The sequence below is a fragment of the Vicugna pacos genome, chromosome 6 (genome assembly GCF_048564905.1).
Source record: "Vicugna pacos chromosome 6, VicPac4, whole genome shotgun sequence".
Classification (NCBI taxonomy): Eukaryota; Metazoa; Chordata; class Mammalia; order Artiodactyla; family Camelidae; genus Vicugna; species Vicugna pacos.
The window spans coordinates 67,685,248-67,705,550 of NC_132992.1; the positions used below are offsets into that span (position 1 = coordinate 67,685,248).

The 20,303-nt window shown below is 47.7% G+C and overlaps 1 protein-coding gene across 7 annotated transcripts in view; it reads left to right on the forward strand.

The window, feature by feature from the left end:
• Positions 1 to 20,303, forward strand: part of SMOC1 (SPARC related modular calcium binding 1) — a 136,550-nt gene that overhangs the window by 46,050 nt on the left and 70,197 nt on the right. For all 7 annotated transcript variants that reach the window (XM_072963302.1, XM_072963304.1, XM_072963306.1 and 4 more), the window contains exons 2-3: positions 18,238 to 18,403; positions 19,557 to 19,669. In XM_072963302.1, the coding sequence (XP_072819403.1) occupies positions 18,238 to 18,403; positions 19,557 to 19,669 (279 nt within the window). The remainder of the gene's footprint in view (positions 1 to 18,237; positions 18,404 to 19,556; positions 19,670 to 20,303) is intronic.

Consider the following 20,303-nt stretch of genomic DNA (forward strand, 5'->3'; position numbering starts at 1 on the left):
GTTCTCTGGTCCTTGTTGGTTGTGATACTATGGAGTCATCGATCTGGGTTTGGATTCTGACTGTGTGGCCTTCAGCAATTGCTTAATTTTTCCGAGCCTCAGTTTTCCCACCTGCAAAGTGGGATGCAAAATATTATGTCTTGGGTTGATGTCAGGGTCATTGAAGATAATTATTCCAGTTACCTTGCACTGTGCCTCACACATAGCAGTTGTCCAATACATGAGAACCACCGCCCTCCCCTTGCAATTTATTCCTGTTACGGCCCCCTCCCCTCCCCTCCAACTTTCTCTTGGAGGGCTTTGAAATTTTAGCTGTGCAGTTAGGTGTTTTATTAGGTCTAGGTTATATAAATACGATCTTCTTTCTTGGGACTTTTGCACTAAAAATATACTGTTTTTAGGCAGTTTTCTGGTGGATGCTGAGACCCTAACATATTTAGGTCTGGCATGGAGAGCCTAGTTAAAGCACAGAAGCTTCCTCTTTAAGTATGTTCTTCAGGAATGCTTTAAAATGCATCAGGACTTGGGAGGAGATGCTCTAGTGAGGTAGAAAGGGGCAGGTTGGAAACTGTCTTTTTCTGCTTTCCCTAGGAGGAACAGTTTCCTGTACAAGGGCCGGTGCTCTGGCATGTTACCCTTAGCCCTATCTTTTTTGGGAGCCACGCCGGAGGCCGTCTCCCCTGGATCTTTACACAGCCTGCATGCTCTGATAAGCTTGAGCAACATCCGGATTCGATCTGGGGGCCTCGTGAGTCCCTTTTCCAGCAAGTTCTCTGGGCTCTCTGTAGGACTGATCTGTTTTTCGGGATCAGCTCAGGAATGGCTTTGCCTTCTGTGGGCAGTGGCTGCGTCATGATTCAGACCAAGAAGAAACTTCCTCAGGGAGTTTGTGACATGTGGGTGGCAGGTCCTGTGGTGGCTTATTCCTGCTCTGCAGTCTGTGCCTGGATCACGACTCCGTATAGCTGGGGTGGTTACTAGGTCCTAGAATGACCCCAATCTGTATGTGAAACATGAACATAGAAACTCAGCACAGCCCTTGAGGGTGGGGGCTGTGTCACTGTGTCCCTCACTGTGCCAAGCTCCCAGCATGGTGCCTGGCCCCTAGAGCGCTTACTAAATATTTATCCAATGAATGAATGTGGGAAGTCGTGGAGCCACGAGACAAAACTACTTAGCACGTTTTGATTTATTTTGCAAGGAAGGAAATGAATGCAAGGACGTTTTGTTCTAAAGGCATCTTGCAGGAACATGGGAGAGCAGATGGCACTCTGGTTCCTTCCCTTACCTGAAGCTAGAACTGCTTGTCCCCCAAGGCCTCATTTTCAGCCGTGGAATTTCACTCCTCTCCCATAGCCCCAGGTGACAGCATACTAACCACCCATCATCACCCTGGAGTCTGATGGCGATGCAGGCTACATGCATGTCTTTGAAAGGCTGCTGAGTGCTGCTGGCAAACCTTGTTACAGTGCTGCTCTGGACTGGAAGATGAGTTCATCCTGATGGGTGAGATTCAGAGTTCCTTCTGTAGAGAAGGCTGGAGATGTGCCTGGCTAGGCCACCCAAACTGGAGAAGGAGGCGACACGGTGATGAGGTGGTTGCCCAGATGGATGCTGCTGATCATCTGGGCCCAACATGACACCCCATGGAAATGATGCTGAGTTGTTCTGTGTCTACTTTACGAGAGCTGTGTGCATGAGGCAGAACTGGAAACCGGATCAGACGCTAGGAGATAAAGAAGCCCAGAGGAAGATGCCCCTCCCTCCTACTTCCAGCTAAGGCAAGCTTCTCCCAGCTCCTGGCCTGGGTGGGCCTCTGGCTCTGGGGCTTTGATCATCCTGGGACACCAGAGTTTAGGGTAGAGTTTTTGGAGGCAGCTTTGCCTAAGAGGCAAGCCTGTGTCGATCTCCATGGAGTTTTGTGTGTTTTTCACTTTTAACCCCCTTGAAACATGCATATTGTGGGAAACTTGGAACATAAAATGCAAAGGGAAAAAATCAAACAAACCTATCTGTGTTCTTATCATTCAGAGATAGCCACTATTAATATTTTGTTGTATTACCTTCTATCTTTTGTGCTCTTTCTTTCTCTCTCTCTCTGGAGTGGAAGGAAGATATACTTAAGTAAATATGTATACACATATGTATTATATATATGCATGTATGCATGTATGTGTGTATACATACACACATTTATCTGTCTAGTGTTATCTATCTGCACACACATACATATGTTTGATATTCTGCTTTGATTTTCTTTATCTTTATATTGGGCCTTGAGCCCCATTGGAGCCTGGATTAAATGTCTTTAGCACCAAGTCTTTGTACTCGACCCTGTACCGCACGTCAGAAAGCCCGAGAAGTCCCATTCCTTGGGCGTGTACCCCGCAGGCTCTGCGGCGTAGATCCAGCCTGCCCCTTTGCTGCCTCATTTCACAGAATTGCTGACCAGATGGAATCTGCTCGGTGCCAGGTTAGATGTCCTCTCAATCGGGCTACCTTATCCGGCATTGGAGGGAGAGCCGGATTTAAGGGTTATAAATGTCTAGACTAAAAGGAAAAGATCCTCACAAGTCAAATACAAATTTTTATCCTCAAAAGAGAGACATTCTCTGTGCCCAGGATCTGAAAGGATCGGAAAACGGAAGGTCTGCTCTTTCTCTCCCTCAGGAGCCGGCTTGTTTTGGGATGCGCCCCATCTTCCATTCCTGCCTGTAGAATTTGACATGGTTTTATTTACTTTTCCTTGGCCCAGTTTGGGTCAACAGGCTTTCTCTCCTGCCCAGAACAGCCTCACGCTTGTGTGAAGGAAGACATGAGCCTGGGCTCTGGGCAGCAGTAATTAATCCTTGTCTGAGCAACGCAGTGGGGATTTCAACCCGAGACGGAGTGACAGAGTCAGGTTTTACATGGCACATGGCAGTCCCACATGGGCTTAGCTCTTTCTTCTTTTCTGTCTGGAACTGACTTTAAAGACGTTGTGCGTCTGTGCGTGTGCTCACGCGCATGCTCCTGTGCACGTATGTAGATGCTGCGTGTCTGGTGATCTGGAGACCGGCTCTCCGCAGCGTGGTCTCAAGATGACAGTGGAAATAGCAATAAAAGGAAACACACAGCCCCAGCATAATTCGATGACATAGCAAGACTGGGATTTCCTCTTCTGTTTGTTTTAGGCTGTACTTGCTCAGCGCTCATCCCCCCGGCTTAGTGCTGTAAGGGAGTGGATTTCCTCAAGTGCTGGGGATAAAGCTTTTCTTCCTCTGTTATCTCCCTTGTCAATATAAATTGCTCCACTGTGTGAGTGGAGACGAAGATGGGCCTGTGTGTCCATGCCCTAGTATCTGGCCTGAGCAAAATGGGCATTAAAATGACATCTTCATCCGTGATAATCCCATGACATTGAAAGTATACCCATTTCTCCATTTAGTTATGGTGGAGCCAGGGAGTAATTCCCAGGGGCTAGGAGGGTGTAATACGCCTGCCTCTCCTTCCCGCGATGTTTAGATTGTGTGTGGAGGTCTTTTATCTTGGGTGGGATATGGTGAGGCTGTTTGGGGCCCTTTTGTGTTGATAAGGGGAGCAGTAAGTGGGAAAGGCTGGAAGGCTCACTGCAAAATACGTGAGTGGGCAGATATCTTCTAAGGTCAGAAAACTGACAGCAGCAGCACCAAGAATCCGAAGTGGTGGTCTGGTGTGGGCTGGTGGTTGCCCTCCAGCAAGATGAGAAAGGAGACTCCACTAAGATGAGTGTCTTCCAGGTTAAGGGGTTCAGTCCTGAAGGGGACTTTGGGGGCCTCTCCACCACGCAGGAAGCTGTGGGGCTGTTGGGGTGAGGGGTGGGGGCAGGGGGCTGGTGGGGGCTGATTGCAGGGAGGACTGGTGTCTGATCATGACCTCTCTGGGTGCTGTGGGGTCCGTTCACCTCCTTTGGGGAACATTTTGTGGTGCTGAAGGACTTACAGCGGACAGTGCAGAGCAAATCCACAAGGAAAGGAAAACAGAGACTTCCAGAGTTATTGTTTTTGCAAGTGGCTTAGCTATAGCAGCTTTCTCCTTCAATGTTCTTGGCCCTGCACTCTTGAGCAGGAGGTGGTGATTGTGTCCCACAAAGATTACTTGCTCTTAGTGAGTGTGTGAGTGTGCACGCACATGCACGCATGTGCCTGTGACCATACAGTGGACACCCTTATGTTGAAACTCATGAACAGGTTCAGTTGACCAGCCCTTTCATTTGGGGGACTATCCAATTCCCACCCCCTCAAACTCTCCACCCTGCTCTGGGCCAGGTGCTAGCAGCTTTATTTTAATCACATAACGAGTTACTGAGGCATTTTGTTGACCAGTCTAGGAGCTTGACAGCCAGACCCAGTGTTGCCATTTTGGAAAATGGATTTCTGGGTGCTCAGTTGGCCTTTGCAAATTTGCCCTAAGTTCGGGCTGCTGGTTTTGACTCCCACAGCCCTCAAAGTGGACCTGCACTCCCATTAGCATCTGTTCTCATAACTGTTATCTCCAAGCCTCTTCTGTCCATTGATTGCAAAGTGGTGCCACATTGACCTTTACTCATGAATTGCAATGACTACAAGGCCCTAGTCTGCTCAAATAGCTATTCTTCTTAGTCCTTCCTTGGGGGTGCTTTAAATATTTCCACAAACTAGTCATAATTTTCCCCTTTGCCCAAAGCCTCACTGCTGGCTGCGCCCATCATGAGAACACCTGAGTCTGTGCCAGTGGAACTGTCTCCAGCAGCTGCCAAAGTTGTTGATTCAGTTGCCAGAGCCGGGCTGGGTTTCAGGCAGAGGCGGGGAAAGGACCTGCCTCATTGCTATGTCTCTTTGTCACCTAGGCCCTGAAATAGCTCTGTGGATGCCTAGAATCTCTCAAAGTGATCATGAATCTCTTGAACACTCTTTTCAGATTCTGTACCTCCTATTTTTTCCCAGCATCTCACCAAACCTCCTGAGAAAACCATTCTGTTTTGGGACCTCATCCTTCCAGCCAGAGGGGTTTAGTCACCAACCAGCACCCAACTGGGTCAGGACCAACTCCAGTCATCTCTCCCCACAGTCATGAGCCCCAGTCCAGACCAGTCTCCTCACTCCTTCCCCTGGTTATGAAACACATGTCACATATCACTAGGCATAAAATGCTACTAGTGATGGTGGGACAGAGTATGGTGGGGCAGGGCCCAGACGGGCAGGAGTAGCATCTGGGCCCCATTGCCACTAGCCAGGATGCTCAGTGGTATGTGAGACGGTTCCATTCTTAGTAACACCCACTGAAAACTTGGAGCATGTCACTGGGCAGAGCTGGGGCAGTGTTCAAGGGTAACCTTGTAAGGAGCCTCTGGCCTTGGTGGAATAAATTGCTCTTGCCAGGTAGACAGATAGTGCTAATTTAGCAAACCTTACTGCCAGACCTGTGTGTCATTGAGATGAAGAGCTGGGCACTTAGAATGCAGCGGGTACTAAGAACACCTTCACTGTCCTCTTTGCATCCTAAGTCCAAGTTCTCTCTTGTAATCCACCCTGAATCTCTCAGATGCACCCTGAATACAAGACCACTTTTTTGTTCCTTATTAATACCATCAAGTTATTCATTCCCCTAGTGCTAATGGGCTGAGAGAACTGAAAAAAATCTGGGTTCTGGGTCCCTGAGAGCATTCTCTTCATTTGATTTGGAGTGAGAGGAGTTTTTATTTACTCTGATGGCAGAGTTTGAGGGATTGGGGGCGGAGTTGGGGGCGAGGATGGGTAAGTGACTTTCTCTGTGCCTCGCTTCGTGAATTCTATTGGTTAGAATCTAGTGACTGGAGGGTTGCAAGCAGGAAACAAAAATAAATGCTTTGTGTCTGTGACCAGAAGGCTTGACACCCTCTTGGTGATCAAGGCTGGCTGAAACCTTAAACCGTTTTTAAGCTAAAGGACTCCACTCATGCAAAAATGTATTTTTACCTCTACCTGTTCTCCGTGTCGCCGTCTTCTTTGCCAACAGGTATGCTTGTGGCATCTCCCGCTTTCCCTTCCTAGCCTTGCGGAAGTCCTGCAGGGCTGTGTTGGGGAACCCAGACCATCTCCGCGGGGCAGCAGTCCTGCTCCCCACAGACAGCTGTTTGGTTCCTGGTGCTTTTATCTCATCCAGTTGCCTCACCCAGCCACTCACTCGGTCCAAATATGCCCCTTCTTCTCAAAATTCCTCCTGCTGCTATGTTCAGCTAGAGTGGCCCCCAGTCAGTCTGTCTGTGGTCTTTCCTATCCCTGTGAGAGATTGCTAAAGCTCACGTCTGATCTTGTCTTTTACTTTCTTCACTGGCTTCCAATGCTTGGGGAGGAGGGGAGACAAACGGGAGTTTTCAAGACCCTCCATGATCTCACTCTCAACCTGACCCTAGAGCCTGACTTCTCCCATAAATGGTCATTTCTAAACTATCTTTTAAAGGGAGTTTGCTGCTTTAATTTTGTGTATCTGTTGCTCTTGCTTAGGTTCCCTTTCAACATCCTTTCCTGCTTGTGGACACCCTTTGCAGCTCAGCGATGGCTCCTTTGCTGAGAAATCCTCCTGCATCCTTGCAGTCAGGCATCACCTCTCACCCTGACTCCACGGAGCATGTACGCGGGCAGCTGCTCTGTCCCTGGCCTGCACATAGCTGCTCAGTTATTCGTTGCTGATTGGACTTTTCTTTTTTCTTCCTCTGATCGCCTCTCTTTCTTAAAGAGTCAGTCGTCTCAACAGCTTGAACTTTCTGGAGTCCTGTTTTCAAATATTCGACTCTCTTGTCTGTTTGTAATTTAGGCTTTGCTTCCCGGCTGCTGTTTGAAAATGCAGTCCCTACGGAGTTGACTGGACACATGTCAATCTTTGCAACTGGATCGACTTTGGGGGGCAGGGCCTTTGTTCTTGTTTATTTTCATAGCCCCCAGTGCATCTAGCACGAGGCCTGGGAATTGAAGGGGGTGGCAACAAAATCTCCAGAAACCTCTTTGTGTGCTTATGAGAGGGTTGATGTTTTTCTTTAGTTTTGTTGCTTTTTCCTTTTTTTGTTTATTGTGATATGATTTCTATGCAGTACATGTCACCCTTTGTAGGTGTACACTTTGATGGTTTTTAACAAATTTGTATAGTTGTATCACCACCACCACAATCAAGATAGAGAATGTTTCCACCCCCTCCTTCCCTCATGCCTCTCCGTCTCCCTCCAGTCCCCAGCAATCACAGATCCAATTTCTGTCTGTACAGTTTGGCCTTTTCCAGAATGTCATGTAAATGGAATCATAGAGTATGTAGCTTTTTGAGACTGGCTCCTTTCACTTAGAATAATACTTCCTATTTTGGAAATCTGATGGCCTGAGCTCTGACCCACACTTGATCTGTGCCTGCCTTTCTAGCAGACTGGTATGGGGCGTGGGTTAGGGTGTGGACGGGGTCCGTGGGAATTAGAAGCTTTACCTTTGCAGCCTGGTTAGTGCCTCTGTCCACCCAGGGTCCCAGCTGCTCGGTCAAACCCACTGACCCTCCCCCTCTTCCCCCCAGTGGTGCTTGGTATGAAACAAGCTTCTTGCCTGGGTCCTGCCCATCATCCCTGTAGCTGGGGGTGGGGGGAGCATCATGGAGGAGGGAAGCTGGGTGGACAGGGTAGGGTGATTGCTGAATTCCTCCCTTGGGGAGGGTGTTGGGCGAGGGTGACGAGGGTCAGGCCTCTCCTGGCTGAAACAACAGAAGTGGTTCCAGCTGCCCAACAGCTGGAGGGGGCTGTCTGCTTTCCTTCAGCAGCGTGAAAAGCCCTTTAATCGGGCACGCTGTTGTCAGGCCCGCAGTGGAGGTGTGGAGAAGAAGAGCAGACGCCGCCGTAGCTGCCGGCCTCCCCTTCCCTTTGACCTCCCTTATCTCCCCTCCTCCATCTCTGTGAGCCGTGCTCTGAGGCCGGCCCTGATCGAGGCCCTCCTTTGCACCTGTGTAAATGCAGCGGTGGTGGGGTCAGGGAAGGGTGAGGGCAAGCTGGCAGAAGCAGGGATGTGGATTTTCAGTGCAGATGATGGATTAGATAGTGGGTGGCTGAGTGATGTTTTCATGTGAGGCGGCTCTTGGTTCCCAGAGACGCGGGCCCGAGAGAAAAAGGCCAAAGTCCAGTTTTGCAGATGGTGCAGCAAGTGGCAGCGCCTGCTTGGAGAGTGAGGGGCCGAGCTGCAGCTAGACGTCTGGAATGTGCATCTCTACATTTTGTTCCAGGCCCTGATCTAGGAGTGGCTGCCCCTTCCAACCCCTCTTTAATAGCAGATTTACCTCCCAGAAATGCTTTCTAGTGCCTGAGTCCTAAAAACTTGAGCTGGACTTGGACTGACAAACATAACGGGGAAAAAAAATCCCTCCCTTAGGAGAGCTGTCTTTGCTTGCAAAGCCCTTCTCTTGTCCTGCTCACCAGAGGGGCCATGGCCAGAGACCCCAGCCACTGTGGCCAGAGCTAACAAGAGAGTCCCCTCTGCCCTCCTGCCTCCGAGACTCAGCGCTTGCTATCTTGCCTTGAAGGAAAGAATCTGGGCCACTGAGTCACTTAGGGTCAGGCTGTCCCACTTCTAGCTTAACCTGGCTGAGCCTTAGTTTCCTTCTCATTCGTACAATCCATAGATATTTACTGAACACCCACTTTGGGCTAGACCCCTGCTGGGCACTGGGGATCTGGCAGGGTGGCACCCAGCAAATCTCAGTTCCTGCATGCAAGGAGCATGCAGCTTAGTGAGAAAAGCAAGAAACATATAATTTAACAGTTGGTCATTTAATGACAGTTGTGACAAAGGCCACAGTAGAAAAGGAGAGGGTGTATGGAGGGTTACCACAGGGTCCTGACCTACCTGGGGAGTCAAACGCCCCAAGGAGACAGCATTTGCACTGAAGATTGGAAGGATGAATAGTTTATGAGATGGAAGCAGAGTCCAAGGAGAAGGGCCTGTGCATGCCAAGTCCCAAGGCAGGAAGGAACAGTGCCCGGGGGCCAACCATCTCTACCCAGCTGAGGGTGCTGGCTTTGGGGGCCTTCACTGTACTCGTTACTACTCAGCGGGCACACAAGTAGGGCTTCTCCTTTTCCTTCTCATTCCTTCCAGATAGACATTTGCAGCTTGGGCTGGGCCACTCACCATTGTTTACATCATTAATTCTATGGAAAACATAAATCCAAGGTGTCAAAAATATGACTTCTAAATGAATCTGGCTATTGTTCTTACTCAAGTACATGCATATGGTAGCTGCCAGGAAAACCAGAGTGCTAATCGCATGGGCTGTTAAGTTGTTAGTTTCCTGTCTTGACATACTCATTTCAGGCTTAGCAACCCTGGGCATCTCACATTACTGCCTGACTTATGGCTGACATGACTTATCTGCAGGGTGGTGGAAAGCCTTCCAAGAGGACTGTGTGAGGAGGCTGCTCAGGCTAAGGCCAGTTTCACTGGGAATGAATTCCATGGTCACTTGGTGATGATATCTTATCATAATACTGTGGGTGTATGGGTACTGTCTCAGCCAATCTGTTGTTTCTTCAATGACTCAGGGATTTTTTTTTTCCTTTCCTTTAATTCAAGGGAAAAATCCTGTGCTTAATGTATGACTTTTTTTTTATCTGATAGACATTCCTTAAAAGGAAAAAAAGGATCAAACAGCTTCCATTACTCTAGGCATTTGAGAATGTTAAACTTTTGGTGGCATTTGGATAAAGAATATGTATCTCTTTTCATAGTAAGTGATAGAAAAAAGGAGCTTCTTTTCCAGGATATCTTTTAAGATAAGATTTAATATTCACTCATTCATTCTTCAAACATGTCTTAAACAACTGCGTGGGATCCAGGCACTGGGTTAGGCCCTGTATATATATATTTTTAAAATTTTTAATTTAATTTAATTTTTTAATTGAAATATAGTCAGTCACAACATGTCAATTTCTGGTGTACAGCACAATGTCCCAGTCACACATAGATACATATGTATATATGTGTATATATATATATATATTTATATATATTCATTTTCATATTCTTCTTCATTAAAGGTTATTACAAGACATTGAATATAGTTTCTTGTGCTATGCAGAAGAAATTTCTTTTTTTAATCTATTTTTATATATAAACATTTGCAAATCTCAAGCTCCCAAATTTATCCCTTCCCACCCTCTTTGCCCTGGTAACCATAAGATTGTTTAGTATGTCTGTGAGTCTGTTTCTTTTGTAGATGAGTTAATTAGTGTCCTCTTTTTTCCTTTTCTTTTTCTTCTTTTCTAGATTCCACATATGAGTAATATCATATGGTACTTTTCTTTCTCTTTCTGGCGTACTTCACTTAGAATGATGATTTCCTGATCCATCCATGTTGCTGCAATTGGCATTATTTTATTCTTTTTTATGGCTGAGTAGTATTCCATTGTATAAATACTCCACAGCTTCTTTATCCAGTCATCTGTTGATGGACATTTAGGTTCTTTCCATGTCTTGGTTATGGTAAATAGTGCTGCTATGAACATACAAAGGGCCAATAGGCACATGATAAAAATGTTCAGTATTGCTCATTATCAGAGAAATGCAAAACTATAATGAGATGTCACCTCACACCAGTCAGAATGGCCAGCATTAAAACGTCCACAAACAATAAATGCTGGAGAGAGTGTGGAAAAAAGGGAATCCTCCTACACTGCTGGTGGGAATGTAGTTTGGTGCAGCCATTATGGAAAACAGTATGGAGATTCCTCAAAAACCTAAGAATAGACTTACTATATGATCCAACAATCCTACTCCTGGGCGTCTATCCAGAGGGAACTCTACTTTAAAAAGGCCCAGTATATATAAAGAAGAGTTAGACACAGTCTTTTATAGATATGTAAATATGTAAATGACAATGAAGTATATTGAGGGTTTCGATGGATAGATATGAACACAATGCAGCAGGAACTCCAGGGAAGTTAGCAGTAGTGTTTGAAACATGAAAGCATTTTCTTTTTCAGAGGACAATTTCAATGGAGTGTGGAATTTGAATGGGGAGAAAGTTTGGTGGCAAAAAGTCAGACATCTAGGAAAGTGATTAAGGATTGAATGAAGTCACCATGGATAAAAGAAGAAAGCCTGCTAGAGAGAGAGGCCCCGCCAGCCTCCTGGCCATTTCAGCCACTCTGACTAGGTACCAGTGAGTGATGTCACAGTGGATGCTCTAGCCCCAGCTGAGCTCCCAGCTGAATGCAGCCTGTGTGTGATCTCAGCTGATGCTACATGGAGCAGAAGAACCTCCCAGCTGAGCCCAGCCAATCCATAGAATCAAGAGAATGGTTAATAGGAGCCACTAAGTTTGGGAGTGGTTTGTTTTGCAGCCATAGATGAGTGAAACAAAATGTTAACAGTGAGTTGCTGAAGCTGTGTTAACTGTGAATTTATTAAAGAAAAACCTCACATTGTTTGAGTTTGGCTGTAATTTTTGAGTCTGATATCATAAGAGGAATACCACTTGCTGTTCCAGATTGTGGACCTCACACTTCCAAACCAGTGTTCTGGTTGTTTAGTGTGGCTTCTGCCCCACTTCTACACCTGGGAAAAATATAGAGTTAGGCATGTCACTAGCCACCTTTAGGGTTTTAGATGCTGGTGAAATCAGCATGGTACAGGTGAAACCAACTCCCTATTATATAGAATTGAACATCTCCTCCCAGCCGGAACCTTAGGCTGCCTCTGTTTGTCCCTCTGTTATCATGGAAACTTGGCAGTCAGTCAAACGGAACACAGCTTTTGGTACTGGAGTGGGTCTCCCTGAGCAAAAGCTGTGGCAGGGTTTACGTTCTCCTCTGCTGGAGGCTGAGGGCAAGGATCAGCGTGTGTGAATTTCAGACAGAAGGGACTGTTGGTCTACCCTTGATTTCATTTATCCCCATCTCTCTCTGGCGATGCTAATCCCCGTCGGTAGCTTACTTTTCCAATAAGAAGGATGGATTGCTGATAAGTATTTCAAATGCTCGCCCTACTTTACAAATGTGAGCAGAAAGCAAAATGCTGTGTGTTTGCTTTGGAATCATTCACTCCCCAAGGAGAGGGTGGTAGTCAGAGCTGTTGGCAAATGCACAATTGTCTCAGCCCCTTTTGTTTGGTTTCTGTATTACACAATCATATTTAACATAATTATTTTGTTTTTGTTGTCTTTTGGTTAGGAAGAAGGAAGGGAATGTATGTGAGGATTTTCATGAAAATACTATTTCCTCCCCAGAGGGAAATGGTTCAGCATTTGCCCGGTTGGGGAGACAGCTTGCCTCTGCCTGACACCGAAAATTTCCACCAACTCTGGTTGCTCTTGAGCCCACAACAGACTTCTGTGGTCCCGGGTTCAGTCTCAGCAGGGTGACTCAGACTCTTTGAGTTTTGTCTGTCTGCCGAGAGAACTGGCCCAGGCCATGGGCAGTGCTGGGGACTTCTAGCCTGTCCCTCCTGTCTCCCGCAGGAGAGAGGAAAAATCTGCCTTTGTGACTTCAGATTGACTGTGTTGAACTCCTGGGATGTCCTGCTGTTGAAACCCATTTCATGCCCAGTTTCAGAATGTAGAAATTATCTCAGTCTCTGCTTCTTGGCCCAGTCAAATCTTGGTTTGGCTCAACTAGGAGAAAGTCCAGTGAGGATGAGCCTTTCTCCCCTCCCCTCTATAGCTGTGCTCATGAACCTGGCAGCCACTAGCCACAAGTGGCTATGTAAAGTTAACTGAAATTAAATGCAGCTAAAGATTTAGTTCCTCACTTACACTGGCTGCACTTCAGTGCTTCATAGCCATGTGTGGCTTGTGGCTTCCATATTGGACAGCACAGATAGCGAACATGCCCATCACTGCAGGAAGTTCTGTTGGACTGTGTGGCTTTGTAGCACTGCAGTCCCTAGGATGAAATCTTCTCTTGGTCCTGTGGTGTCCTGTTCCCTTGCTGTATGGCCAATGGCAGTTTGCTTGTTCTCTCTACCCTAGAGTGCAAGCACATTGAGGGCAGGACTATGTTGGTTGTGTTCTTCTTCCTATGCCTCATAGTGCTTGCTTGTTGTGTACAAACGTAGATCAGTGGATGGCTGAACAAGCAGTGTTTGTGGACCCAAAGTTATGCTTTTGGGACCCTGGAGGTTTGGGTGATCCTATTAGGGCACAGTCATTCTGTTATTCCAAGATATGGAAGCAACCTAAGTGTCCATCAACAGGTGACTAGATAATGAAGATGTGTGTGTGTGTGTGTGTGTGTGTGTGTGTGTGTGTGTGTGTGTGTGTGATGGAATATTACTCAGCCATAAAAAAGAATGGCATTTTGCCATTTGCAACAACATGGATGGACTTGGAGGGCATTCGGCTTAGTGAAGTAAGTCAGACAGAGAAAGACAATTACTGTATGATACCATTTATATGTGGAATCTAAAACACTCAAATAAACTAGTGAATAGAACAAAAAAGAAAAAGACTCACAGATACAGAGAACAAACTAGTTGTGACCAGTGGGGAGAGGAAGGGAGGAGGGGTGATGTAGGGGAAGGGGATTAAGAGGTACAAACTACTATGTATAAAATAAAGAAGCTACAAGGATATATTGCACAGCACCGAGAATATAGCCAATATTTTATAACAACTATAAATGGAGTATAACCTTTAAAAATTGTGAATCACCATGTTGTACACCTGAAACTTACTCAGTATTGTAAGTCAGCTATACCTCAATTAAAAAAATAAAACTCCATTTTATAGAACTCATTGCCTTTTGGGGGAGATCAATGACAAATACTTGCAGTTCCTAAAACATTTGCAAATGAGACATCACAGACCATTGGCGATGGTCTTCAGCAGTGGCCCTGTGCTATCTCAGAACTTTTTCAGTTGGCCTCAGGAGCCAGCCATTTCTAGATGGACCCTTCTGGGAGCTCTTCTCAAGCTGGGAAGGATCTCCATGTCAGGGTAGGTAGGGCTCCTTCTGAAGCTGCCTTTAAAAGCTGTCTGTTTGCAGGCAGCATTCCTCTAGTTGTGAAGCTGGTCTCTGGTACAGCTGCCATGGCATTTCTGTTGGCCCAGAGCAGATGATTTCCAAACCAAATTTATGGCCTGGAGTTCAACACCATGGGGACGCCTGCAGCTCCCCTCTCCCGTGAGCTGGGGAGCTGCGGAGGAGACAACAGGGCAGCCTTTTTGAGCATGAAAAGCATCTTTGTCTTCCTTGATCCCTCTTCTTTGGAGATGAACAAGAGCCCTAGGAGGAGCTTCTCACAGTAGGCTTAAAGTGCCAGGGGGCAGGGCTGTCTTATCTTGATTTTCAGCAATTGATGTCTGGCACATAGTAGGCTCTTGTTCAACACGTTTTGACTTTGGGAGCCCAGTTTTGCAACTGGGTCAGAGTTTCTGCTTGCAGTGTTACTCTGTAATAATGCAAGGCAAGCAGGGAGGGTATAGCTCAGTGGTAGAATGCATACCTAGCATGCATGAGGTCCTGGGTTCAATCCCCAGTACCTCCATTAAAAATAAATAAATAAACAAACAAACAAATAAATAAAGACCTAATACCCACCCCCCAAAATGAAATAAAATAAAAATGGTTAAAATGATAAATTAAAAAATAATAATAATTCAAGGCAATGTGTGTAGTGGTTAGAAGCATGGCTCTGGAGCCAGGCCTGGACATCCAGTTCAGCACTGACACCCACTTAATACGCCCTGACTCCTAGGGCTATTGTGAAGGTCAGATTAGTTACTGTATCCTCTGTGATACATAATTATCAGCTCTTATTATCACTACTCTTCAGACTTAAGGTCTGGCTACCAAATCGCTCTGTGACCAAGGATGAATTCCTTGGTTTTCCCAGGCGTTAGAAGATACAGGTGTTTGTGATCATGGGAACAAAGGGCGTGCTGATCCTTGGCTCCTGCAGATTCACATGGCAAAGTCACTTACAAAGAGGTCTGAAAATCAGGGTCCTACTTCATGTAAGTAGCCCTGACTTCCATGGACCAGGAGACAGTGGTGTGATGGCGGTGCCTTGATCTGCTGTTGGACAGCTCTGAGGCCGCTGGTTGGCCTGCAAGCCAGGGTGTGAGAACACTGATCCCACCCTCTGGCCGGTGTCTTCTGCTCACCGGGCAGGATTACAGAGCCAGGTCCGGCTGTATTTCCAGGCTGCAGACAGGTTAGGAATGGGTCTGAGGGAGCTATGCTGAGGGAGGAAGAGAGACTTCGAGGCCATCTTTGCTGATGGCGGCCACCTGTACCCTGTGTCCATCCAGAAGCCTTCCAAGCCTGCCTATTCAGCTGGACCTTTGGGTCCCATTTTTTTGATGCGTAGTTGTTGTAGGCTGGGGGGGCTGTAGTGGCTGAAGGGCCTGGGGGGGCATGGAGAGAGAATAGACGCACCTCTCGGCCTCAGAGCTGACTTAAGTTCTGAAGGGGTCTCGGGCAAGAAGCTGTGGCCTACCTCTGCCCACCATGTAATGCGGGAGGGAGGGGGAGAGCTCAGAAGGAGAGGGTGGGGTAGGGCTGTGGCCCACTGATCCCCCTGAGCCTGGGAGACCAGTCCTGTCAGATGGCACAAGCTGATTTGGAGGTAATACCATGTGGGAAAGGCTGTCGCAGGGGTGCATTCATCCCACGAATAATCAAGTGTCCCCTTGTTGCGCTGGATGCTGGGAATGCATTCACTGGTAGAATGGACAGACCCTTGTCTCCTGGGAGCTCAGAGTCAGGGATTCTTTTGCTAATCAAATCACACAAAGCAATTCATCATCACAAACTGTGGTAAGAGCTGTGAAGGAAAAGTGAGGTGTGAGAGGTTATTATAGGGGGGACCCAGCCTCACCTGTGAGAGTCAGCTGAGTCCAAATCAGAGTAAGGGTGGGAGGGAAGGGAGAAGGAACAGTGTGTCCAAAGGCCTGGGGGTAGGGGCAGGTGTAGGTCCTTTGGGAACTGGGAGGCAGGCCATCGTGCCTGACCAGCAGCAAGCAAGGCGAGGTCGGGGCAGTAGGTGTGCCAGGCCAGCACACCGTGTGAAAGTCCCCAAGAGCCATGGGACACCACTCAAGGGTTTTAGGCAGAGGCAGCCTGAGGGGTGCTGATCCTCTGCAGGGTTGAGTTGTGAATGACACCACCCCCTCCCACTGTCCCGTCAGCTCATCCCTCCTCCGTATGGCAGCCTGGGGTGGGGGAGGGTGCTGCTTCTGGCTATGACTCTGTATACTATTGATTTTTACCCCAAACTCTAGACTCTATCCTGAGACACAATCAGGACATTTCCCTTTGAGCCCTGGGCAGGACTCGGGCTGAACATGTGAGGGTGGGAGCCCAGGGGATCTGAAGAGAGGCTGGGTTGTACTGTCTACCCTGATAAGCCTGTGTGTGTGTGGTGGTTTCAGCCCCAGCTGCTGCCTCCCTGTGCGGAGTAACTCAAGCACCCAGGCTTGAGGTCAGGAGAGCCAGAGGGACTGGCCTTACAGCTGGGAGGCAGTCTGTGTATTCATGGGCAGGCTTGGACTCTCCTGGGATTTGGCCAGTACGGGGTGTGTGTTTCCAGCGTTCCCTTGAAGGGAGTGGTCCTGCCTCTGGACCTCCTTCGGCTGTTCTGGCAAAGGGTCAACATGTTCTCATCGATGTGCTTTACATAAAGGGCCTGCAGGTAGGAAAAACTGCAGTCACAGCTTCTCGAAACCTCTATGAGCTGGTGTGATTACTCGGTCAACTCTGACGTCGCTGACGGCCAGAGGTGTGCTCATGGCCTTGCCATGCGCTGTTGTGGGATATTCATTCTCGCTGCTCACCCTGATGCAGAGCCTTCAGTGTGTCCACAGCTCTGCTCTAGAGAGGTGGTTAAGAGTGGACTCAGCTCTCAAGACCCATGCAGTCTAATCAGGGTAATTCAGCAGAAGCTCATGGATTGTACAGTCCACTTACTGTTTTCCAGCTGCATTCTACAGTTGTTAACGGGGGTTCCCTGAGAAAGGGGTTCATGGTCAAACAGGTTTGGGAGATGACCCATCATATATGCCCCTTGATCTTGATACCTCCTGCCCTGTAACAAACTACAGCACAACTTAATGGTTTAAAATGACAACTTATCATTCTCTCTCTCACAGTTCTGGTGTGTTGACTGGGCTCAGCTGGGTGGGTCTCTTTTGGGGGTCAGTTACTCCTTTTCATCTCTGTAAGTTGCAGTCAGATGATTGCTGTGGCTAGTCTCACCTGAAGGCTCCGTTACCAACAGGCCTCTGCGCCCATGTCAGATGGGCATGTCTCTCTCCACACGTGCTGGCTCGGGCTTCCTCATGGCGTGGCGGTCTCAGCGTGTCGGGCTTCTCGTGTGGCAGCTGGTTTCCCCCAGAGCGAGTGTTGCACGAGGCCTGGGAGGAGGCAGCAACGCTTTACATGACCTTGCTCAGAAGTCCCAAAATATCACTGTTGCAGCATTTTACTGGTCAAGCAAGTTACTGAGGCCAGTCCAGATTCAAGGTCCGGGAATTAGATTTCACAGCTCGATGGGAAGAGTAGCAAATAATTTGTAGCTGTCGGCCTTTAATTTCCTGTTCCTCTTGGAGATTCATAATGTATAAGAATGTACCAAAGGTATGAGAAGGCCTGCAGTAAAGAAAACGGTTTAACGTAGCATTTCATGACCTGAGGATTATCATTTTCTCAAATCTGGAAATCCCTTTCATGTGAAAAATTACTTAGCTTGTATTCTGCCAGAGAGCTGTGGGCAGAAATTGAAGGGTGATAGATTTGGTAGGGGTACTACTTACTAATAAATAAAAATTTCCAACAATGGAAAGCAGAGATGCTAGAGAGTTCCTGATTTGGGAAAGTGCCGAGATAGAGGTCCCAAGAATGACCCACTGTGTAGACGGACAGACCGAATGTCCCAATGGTGAAAGTTTTGACCTGACCTCTGACAATGTAGGTTCAAATTCATCACTTAGAGCTACATAGAACTGGGCAAGTTACCTCTCTCTAGGCTTCAGTTTCCTTATCTGCAAAATAGATACCTCCTGTTCCATAGGGCTGTTGTGAGAATAGGTGAGATCCTGCGTGTGGATTTACTCAGCACAAATTGCCTTCCTTGTCAGAGTTTGTGGCTGCTCAGTTCCTTTCCCCTCCTAGGGTTGAGTAACTTTGGATTCATACTGGACTTGCTTCCCAAGGGCAAACTCATATTGTAAGTCATGGACTCACCTTTACTCTTCTTGCAAAAGTAACGTCTGAACCTTTCACTTTTTTTTCCAATCCAGTTTCTCATTAGTGACCGTGACCCTCAGTGCAACCTCCATTGCTCCAGGACTCAACCCAAACCTATCTGTGCCTCCGATGGCCGGTCCTATGAGTCCATGTGTGAGTACCAGCGAGCCAAGTGCAGAGACCCAAACCTGGGTGTGGTGCATCGAGGTAGATGCAAAGGTGAGTGTGTACCTGCGCAGCCAAGGAGACACATCTGAGCGCCACAGCTCCCTGCGTGGTGCACTCCCCGTAGGGGGCGCTCAGAATGAGTCTGTTCTTTTCATTTGCTATCCTCTCCCCCCAACCCTGTCCTCTGGGGAATATGGGAAGGAGGACTGGCCAAGCGAAGGATGATTACTTTCCTGTGTTTCGAACACTGCCCCCAGGTTACAGCTGAAAGATGTGTTGCTATTTGGCTAATGCTTTTAATTTTTATTATTATTATTATTTTTTTTTGTAGAGATGCTTAAAATGGCAAGACATTATGGCTGGCTCCTGAATAGGGATTCCAAATTGCTGGCCAACAGATGTATTTTGTTTGGTCTGCTCACATGTTTAAAAATATTAAAAACACTTGAGACCACATTTAAAAATTAGGACATGCGACATAAAAATCTGGGGTTTTGTACTTCTCATAAAAATTGGAAGCTTTGGTAGTGTTAAGTCTGTGTTCCTTCTTACAAGGAAAACCCATGGCAGGGGCTGAGGCTGAGTAGAAGCTACCTCCTTCAAAGGGGAACCTGCTCTCTAGTTTGCCGCAGTCCTCAGCCTTCCCTATGGCATCCCCGAGCTGAATGATATTCTTTGTATACTCAGCTCATTTCTCTAATTTCTGTCGCTTTCCTACCCCTGGTGGTGTTGGAGTTTGTGATCCCAGGGCTGCCTAGAGCTGTTGTAGGGGTTGTGGAAGGCTAAGCCGGCTGACCTAGAACTTCTGATTTTGCAAAGAAGGTGCTTGAAGTTCTTGAACTACAAAACGTCTTTGAGACTCCTGGGGCTTGCCCATGTTTGAATAAAGCCAGTGATAAATAATAGAAGTAGAATATTCCCCACCCCCACCCCCCAGGAGGGACTGGGGATATTTGGGAGAAAAAAAAAAGTAATAGAACCCGGTATAAATATGTAAGAATAACATTAAGAGGAAGGTGAGGCCGCATGGCACTCACTAGCTCTGGCCCTCGTGTTCTTAGAAAAGCCACTTGGCTGCGTGTGGGCTCCCCACAGGCCGGAGCTTTTCTCCCAGTATTTCTGGAACCGGGCAGCCATTTTGTCCACGGCTCCTGGGTGGGATCCAAGTGAAGTCTGAAACGCACTGACTCCTCTCCTCTCCTAGACGCTGGCCAGAGCAAGTGTCGCCTGGAGCGGGCTCAGGCCCTAGAGCAAGCCAAGAAGCCCCAGGAGGCGGTGTTTGTCCCGGAGTGCGGCGAGGATGGCTCCTTTACCCAGGTAGACCTTGGCCAAGTCTCTCAGGCCCGGGTCCTGGACGGAGGCCGAGGGGAGGTGCCTGGAGCAGGAGGGCCCTGAGAGCCTCGCTTTCTGGAAACGGCTGAGGGCTCTTTGACACCCCTCTGTGCTGCCTTCTGGTGCCTGCATTCCCCCTCCTGGGCCCCCACACCACCTCTTGCCAGCTGGCAGTGGGTCCTAAAAGGCTCATGGAGGTTTGAGCCAGGAAACTGGCATGGCTTGGTCCCGTCCTCCCTGCCGGCCGTCTCCACTTTTCTCTTCTGTCAAATGCAGGCTGATTGTTTTTCCTTATTCCCGCCAGTTTCCATGGGCAGCCCCAGGGCTCCCTTCACTGATTATGGCTACCCCTTCTGTACCCCCTCTTCTTCCTACCCCTAGCCTCAAATGAAGCCGTGGTCCCATTGAGTGTAAAGTGTCTGTGGTTCTTGGAGTATGTGTGTGTGTGTGTGTGTGCACTTGTGGATGCATGCAGTCAAATTTAAAATTTTCTTTTCAGGCAGTTCTACCTCTCATCCTGGGTGATCCGGTTAGAGCTAGTGTACAAGTAACGCTGGCTATGTTGAACTTGGCACAGATGGAAACATGGGTAGCATGGGACAACAGGGTGGTAAAGTTT